The 7,482-nt window shown below is 43.7% G+C and overlaps 1 protein-coding gene across 2 annotated transcripts; it reads right to left on the bottom strand.

Annotated features, from left to right (window-relative positions):
* Positions 1-3,005: 3,005 nt before the first annotated feature.
* LOC121532871 (fibrous sheath CABYR-binding protein-like) lies at positions 3,006-6,026 on the bottom strand. Of its 2 annotated transcripts, XM_041838663.2 has the most exons (3): positions 4,627-6,026; positions 4,291-4,345; positions 3,006-3,957 (listed from the first exon to the last, which is right to left on the bottom strand). In XM_041838663.2, the coding sequence occupies exons 1-2, from the start codon at positions 5,963-5,965 to the stop codon at positions 4,302-4,304; spliced, it is 1,383 nt and encodes a 460-aa protein (XP_041694597.2). In that variant the 5' UTR covers positions 5,966-6,026; the 3' UTR covers positions 3,006-3,957; positions 4,291-4,301. The 2 variants fall into 2 exon arrangements, with proteins under 2 accessions (XP_041694597.2, XP_041694598.2); XM_041838664.2 differs by lacking the exon at positions 4,291-4,345.
* Positions 6,027-7,482: the final 1,456 nt, after the last annotated feature.

Raw genomic sequence — 7,482 nt, 5'->3', positions numbered from 1 at the left:
AACAGTTTAAATCACCTTTATTTATTTACAATAATTATAGTCTATACAATAACAGATACTATACATATTTAAAATCATTGATATTATTGAATTCATAATTTCATCCATCAAAATGATGGGCTATCCAAATGTAATTTCTCATAATTGGATAGGGGATCATGCCAATGAAGTTCAAAGTCAAAAGTGTACAGTCCACTTGTCAATTCTGAATAAATGTACAGCTCCATTTAATTGAGAAATAGAACATATGACACGTTTCTGAGTATGACGTCATAGTACTTTTTTAGCAATTACATACTTATATAATGACTTAAATAGTAACAGGATAGTGTTCGTTTGGATCTTCAAACTAGTCTTTACTTACAAAATATACACGACTATATAGTGACAGGATAGTGTTAGTTTGGATCTTCAAACTAGTTTTCCATGCAAAATAAACATAACTATATAGTGACAGGATAGAGTTAGTTGGATCTTCAAACTAGTCTTCCAATACAAAATATACACAAGCAACATGAATACAGTGCCTTCGGAAAGTATTCAGACCCCTTTACTTTTTCCACATTTTGTTAGGTTACAGCCTTATTCTAAAATTGATTAAATAGTTTTTTTTTCCCCCCCTCAATAATCTACACAATACCCCATAATGACAAAGCAAAAATAGGTTTCTAGAAATGGTTGCTAATTTATTTAAAAAACAAAACAGAAATATCACATTTACATAAGTATTCAGACCCTTTACTCAGTACTTTGTTGAAGCAGCTTTGGCAGCAATTACAGCCTTTAATCTTCTTGGGTATGACACTACAAGCATGGCACACCTCTATTTGGGGAGTTTCTCCCATTCTTCTCTGCAGATCCTCTCAAGCTCTGTCAGGTTTTATGGGGAGCGTCGCTGCACAGCTATTTTCATGTCTCTCAAGAGATGTTCGATCGGGTTCAAGTCCAGGCTCTGGCTGGGCCACTCAAGAACATTCAGAGACTTGTCCCGAAGCCACTCCTGCATTGTCTTGGCTGTGTGCTTAGGGTCCACAGGTGGACTCCAATCAAGTTGTAGAAACATCTCAATGATGATCAATGGAAACAGGATGCACCTGAGCTCAATTTTGAGTCTCATAGTAAAAGGGTCTGAATACTTAGTGGGGGAAAAAAGTATTTAGTCAGCCACCAATTGTGCAAGTTCTCCCACTTAAAAAGATGAGAGAGGCCTGTAATTTTCATCATAGGTACACGTCAACTATGACAGACAAAATGAGAAAAAAAATCCAGAAAATCACATTGTAGGATTTTTTTATGAATTTATTTGCATATTATGGTGGAAAATAAGTATTTGGTCAATAACAAAAGTTTCTCAATACTCTGTTATATACCCTTTGTTGGCAATGACACAGGTCAAACGTTTTCTGTAAGTCTTCACAAGGTTTTCACACACTGTTGCTGGTATTTTGGCCCATTCCTCCATGCAGATCTCCTCTAGAGCAGTGATGTTTTGGGGCTGTCGCTGGGCAACACAGACTTTCAACTCCCTCCAAAGATTTTCTATGGGGTTGAGATCTGGAGACTGGCTAGGCCACTCCAGGACCTTGAAATACTTCTTACGAAGCCACTCCTTCGTTGCCCGAGCGGTGTGTTTGGGATCATTGTCATGCTGAAAGACCCAGCCACGTTTCATCTTCAATGCCATTGCTGATGGAAGGAGGTTTTCACTCAAAATCTCACGATACATGGCCCCATTCATTCTTTCCTTTACACGGATCAGTCGTCCTGGTGCCTTTGCAGAAAAACAGCCCCAAAGCATGATGTTTCCACCCCCATGCTTCACAGTAGGTATGGTGTTCTTTGGATGCAACTCAGCATTCTTTGTCCTCCAAACACGACGAGTTGAGTTTTTACCAAAAAGTTATATTTTGGTTTCGTCTGACCATTCATTCTCCCAATCCTCTTCTGGATCATCCAAATGCACTCTAGTAAACTTCAGACGGGCCTGGACATGTACTGGCTTAAGCAGGGGGACACGTCTGCACTGCAGGATTTGAGTCCTTGGCGGCGTAGTGTGTTACTGATGGTAGGCTTTGTTACTTTGGTCCCAGCTCTCTGCAGGTCATTCACTAGGTCCCCCCGTGTGGTTCTGGGATTTTTGCTCACCGTTCTTGTGATCATTTTGACCCCACGGGGTGAGATCTTGCGTGGAGCCCCAGATCGAGGGAGATTATCAGTGGTCTTGTATGTCTTCCATTTCCTAATAATTGCTCCCACAGTTGATTTCTTCAAACCAAGCTGCTTACCTATTGCAGATTCAGTCTTCCCAGCCTGGTGCAGGTCTACAATTTTGTTTCTGGTGTCCTTTGACAGCTCTTTGGTCTTGGCCATAGTAGAGTTTGGAGTGTGACTGTTTGAGGTTGTGGACAGGTGTCTTTTATACTGATAACAAGTTCAAACAGGTGCCATTAATACAGGTAACGAGTGGAGGACAGAGGAGCCTCTTAAAGAAGGGAGTTTTTCCTAGCCACCGTGCTTCTACACCTGCATTACTAGCTGTTTGGGGTTTTAGGCTGGGTTTCTGTACAGCACTTCGAGATATTAGCTGATGTAAGAAGGGCTATATAAAATAAAATTGATTGATTGATTGAGTTACAGGTCTGTGAGAGCCAGAAATCTTGCTTGTTTGTAGGTGACCAAATACTTATTTTCCACCATAATTTGCAAATAAATTCATAAAAAATCCTACAATGTGATTTTCTGGATAATTTTTTCTCAATTTGTCCGTCATAGTTGATGTGTACCTATGATGAAAATTACAGGCCTCTCTCATCTTTTTAAGTGGGAGAACTTGCACAATTGGTGGCTGACTAAATACTTTTTTCCCCCCTCTATGTAAATAAGGTATTTCTTTTTTTATTTTATTCTTTTTTTACAAATGAGCAAAAATATCTAAAAACCCGTTTTCGCTTTGTCATTATGGGGTAGTGTGTGTAGATTGCTGAGGAATTTTTAAAAATCCATTTTAGATTAAGGCTGTAACGTAACAAAATGTGGAAAAAGTCAAGGGGTCTGAATACTTTACGAAAGCACTGTATATAACCACAGGATAGTTTGGACAACTATTATTTCCATACTGTGTGTCACACACACAACCAACCCCACCTGCAAAACTATTACATACATTCTTATCGGAACTGAAAAATACATTATATTTTTTACATATTATTCATTTTACATCACATGGGTACAATACTGTCTACCAACAGTCTACTGGCTTGTGAACTAGACTTACTCTAGATATTCCCTGATTGAATCAAAAAACTCCATGCAGAACTAACCCATCTGTCCTTCAAGAACACAATCATCTAGATGTTGTCTAATAGCCTACTGGTTTATACACCAATTCAGATATTCTTTCATTGAATCCAAAAAAAAAATCCAGTCAGAATCTACTAGCCATCGTCATTCCTTCAAGTATACGATCATCTATCAAGTAACTTAAAATACAATCAAGTGGTCTTGGTCAGCTTTGTAATAGTGGCACTTGGGGAACAGTGTTACTAAAAAAAATAGTTGATGTGCGTCCCAAATGGCCCTGGTCAAAAGTAGTGCACTATATAGGGGATAGGGTACCATTTGGGTCTCTCCCTAGGGATAAAGTCAGACTTCAAACCCTTATAGAAGTGTCACCTCACCATAGGTAGGGATAGTACAAGGAGAAGACCAAGAAACTGAATGAGAACCTGGAATGTAGTGACCAGGTTGACAACTGCTGTCATTAGACAACAATTAAATAATAATTACAGCTGAATAGAATTATAGAAGCAAATTCAAACCAGTTCTAATTCTGTGTGTTCTGTGTTGATCATCCTGTTTGATTGACAGCTGTGGGTGTTGACTGTTCCAGAAGGCACATCTCGCTGGTCTCCAGTCAGGACCTGGCTGTCACCAACATCAGGCTCATACTCTGTGCACCTGGGGAGGAAAAATAACAACAGTATTTAGTGAAAATCCATGTATCCTTACTAGCAACTAATCCAATGTGTAATGCTGTAATGCAACATGCAAGCATTAGCAACTACTAGCTAGCTGGGGCCAATGTGTTCTGTCCATAGAATTAGAATAAATCCAACAGACATACAGCAGCTCTGAAAACAAAGTCATTTGCTTGTGTCAAAGATTCGGAATGTACGGAATTCTGAAGGGGCACAGAATTCTAATGCCATGATCCAACATTCCAATGGAATGCTTAGAATGGGAATGTCTGTTATACTAGTTCTAATTCTATGGTAGTCTCATTCTATTTACCTTCTGTACTATTACATCACTGAGCAGGACCTTTTTACTGTCCTGGCAGTCTCTCCTGTTGGCACAGTAAAGGTGGACAGAGACGGGACAGAGTTTAGGGAGAATCTACTATATGTTGGCCACAGTAGGTATTATATTATATGTGGTATTGGTTGGGGGCTTACATTTGTTTCTTATCCTAATAAATAATATTATAAAAATGAAACATGTCCTCTGTTGTTCGTGACCAAATGTCCCTTTACTCGAGGGAAAACAAGCAATATATTTATCAAAATTGGCTGCCTTTTCCTAAAAATCACACATAAGAAATAAAGAGCGTAGAGATCTGTGACTTACCTTCCACCTTGGCTTCCTCCACTGCCTCTGCGGTCACCTCAGCAGGCCAATCGGTGGCACTCTCCTTGGCTGTCACCTCACCCTCGACGACCGCCTCACCCTCGACGACCGCCTCACCCTCGACGACTGCCTCCTCCACACCAGCAAGGGGAGCCTCTACTTCCTCCACACTTGCAGCCTCTACAACCTCTGCTTCCATGGGGGTGACTTCTGCCTCCGCAGCCTGAACTGGGGAAGCCTCAGAAGCTGGGGCTTCACATTCATGGCATGAAGTGAAGAGGGTCTCCTTGACTTCCTCAGCCGGGGCTGCCTCTGCCTCTACTTTGACGACATCCAAGGCTGAGGCTGCTGCCAGCATCATCACCTCCACGATGAGTGCCTCATCCTCGGACACTTGGGCTGCCTCCACAGCCTCCTCTGCTGCTGGTTCCTCCACCTCAGCGGCTTCCTCAACTGGGGCATCCTTCTCTGCAACTGGCACCTCTCCGGCTACTGCTGGGGTCTCTTCAACTGGTGCAGTCTCTTCTACTACTGCAACCTCTTCCACTGCTGGGGTCTCTTCAACTGGTGCAGTCTCTTCTACTACTGCAACCTCTTCCACTGCTGGGGTCTCTTCAACTGGTGCAGTCTCTTCTACTACTGCAACCTCTTCCACTGCTGGGGTCTCTTCCACTGGCGCTGCCTCTTCCACTGTGGCAAATTCCTCTACTGCTGGTGCTTCTTCTATTGGTGCCTCAGCAGGAGCCTCCGCCTCAAGTGCTTCCACAGCGGCAGGGAGCTCTGCTGCCTCCTCTAGGAGAGGTGCAGCGGTCTCCTCCTCCTCTGCAGGAGCCTCCACCTCAGGTGTTTCCACAGCGGCAGGGAGCTCTGGGGCCTCTAGGGGAGGTGCAGCTGTCTCCTCCTCCTCTGCAACAGCAGCTGGAGCCTCCTCTACGGTGACCGGCACTACTTCCTCTGGCTCAGGGGTCACCTCGGCAACCACTTCCTCTTCTGCGACATCAGGGGCAGCAACAACAGCCTCCTCTTCTGGTTTGGGCTCTTCGGTTTCCACGACAACTGCTTCGCCTTCTTCAGCTGCTGCTTCTACTGCCATTCCACCCTCCACAGATAGTACTTCCTCCTCTACCTTAGTTTCCGGAACCTCCAGGGGTTCTAGAACGTCCTTGGCAGGGGCGAGCGAGGATTCTTCAGTCCGCTCTTCTAGTTGTTGGACGGCAGGCATGAGCCTCCTCTCGGCTATGGAGGCAGCAGCGATCTCAGAGCTGCCCAGGAGCTTCATGGAGGCAGACAGGATGTCAGACACAGCATCTGAAAGAGAAGCAACAGTCATGTTAGTCATGCAAGAAAGACAAAAAGGCTGCCTGTATACTGCACAAACACAAAACTACAGTCGTGGTCAAAAGTTGAGAGAATGACACAAATATTAATTTTCACAAAGTCTGCTGCCTCAGTTTTTAATGATGCCAATTTGCATATACTCCAGAATGTTATGTAGAGTGATCAGATGAATTGCAATTAATTGCAAAGTCCCTCTTTGCCATGAAAATGAACTTAATCCCCCAAAAAAACATTTCCACTGCATTTCAGCCCTGCCACAAAAGGACCAACTGACATCATGTCAGTGATTCTCTCGTAAACACAGGTGAGAGTGTTGACGAGGACAAGGCTGGAGATCACTCTGTCATGCTGATTGAGTTAGAATAACAGTCTGGAAGCTTTAAAAAGGAGGGTGGCGCTTAAAATCATTGTTCTTCCTCTGTTAACCATGGTTACCTGCAAGGAAACACGTGCCGTCATCATTGCTTTGCACAAAAAGGGCTTCACAGGCAAGGATATTGCTGCTAGTAAGATTGCACCTAAATCAACCATTTATCGGATCATCAAGAACTTCAAGGAGAGAGGTTCAATTGTTGTGAAGAAGGCGTCAGGGCACCCAAGAAGGTCCAGCAAGCGCCAGGACCGTCTCCTAAAGTTGATTCAGCTGCGGGATCGGGGCACCACCAGTGCAGAGCTTGCTCAGGAATGGCAAGGCAGGTGTGAGTGCATCTGCATGCACAGTGAGGTGAAGACTTTTGGAGGATGGCCTGGTGTCAAGAAGGGCAGCGAGGAAGCCACTTCTCTCCAGGAAAAACATCAGGGACAGACAGATATTCTGCAAAAGGTACAGGGATTGGACTGCTGAGGACTGGGGTAAAATCATTTTCTCTGATGAATCCCCTTTCCGATTGTTTGGGGCATCCGGAAAAAAGCTTGTCCGGAGAAGACAAGGTGAGCACTACCATCAGTCCTGTGTCATGCCAACAGTAAAGCATCCAGAGACCATTCATGTGTGGGGTTGCTTCTCAGCCAAAGGAGTGGGCTCACTCACAATTTTGCCTAAGAACACAGCCATGAATAAAGAATGATACCAACACATCCTCCGAGAGCAACTTCTCCCAACCATCCAATAACAGTTTGGTGACGAACAATGCCTTTTCCAGCATCATGGAGGACCTTGCCATAAGGCAAAAGTGATAACTAAGTGGCTCGGGGAACAAAACATCATCATTTTGGGTCCATGGCCAGGAAACACTCCAGACCTTAATCCCATTGAGAACTTGTGGTCAATCCTCAAGAGGCGGGTGGACAAACAAAACCCCACAAATTCTGACAAACTCCAAGCATTGATTATGCAAGAATGGGCTGCCATCAGTCAGGATGTGGCCCAGAAGTTAATTGACAGCATGCCAGGGCGGATTGCAGAGGTCTTGAAAAAGAAAGGTCAACACTGCAAATATTGACTCTTTGCATAAACTTAATGTAATTGTCAATAAAAGCCTTTGACACTTATGGAATGCTTGTAATTATACTTCCGTA

The sequence above is a fragment of the Coregonus clupeaformis genome, chromosome 27 (genome assembly GCF_020615455.1).
Source record: "Coregonus clupeaformis isolate EN_2021a chromosome 27, ASM2061545v1, whole genome shotgun sequence".
NCBI classification, from domain to species: domain Eukaryota; kingdom Metazoa; phylum Chordata; class Actinopteri; order Salmoniformes; family Salmonidae; genus Coregonus; species Coregonus clupeaformis.
The sequence above is the reverse complement of the archived record's forward strand: the minus strand, read 5'-3'. Positions and strand labels throughout refer to the sequence as shown.

Bases quoted from the DNA above. Each gene is read 5' to 3' on its own strand.
- LOC121532871 (XM_041838663.2), bottom strand. From the start codon at position 5,965: ATGACTAACATGACTGTTGCTTCTCTTTCAGATGCTGTGTCTGACATC. The intron at 4,346-4,626 runs GTAAGTCACAGA...CTGTGCCAACAG, and splicing joins GGAGGAAGCCAAGGTGGAAG to GAGAGACTGCCAGGACAGTA.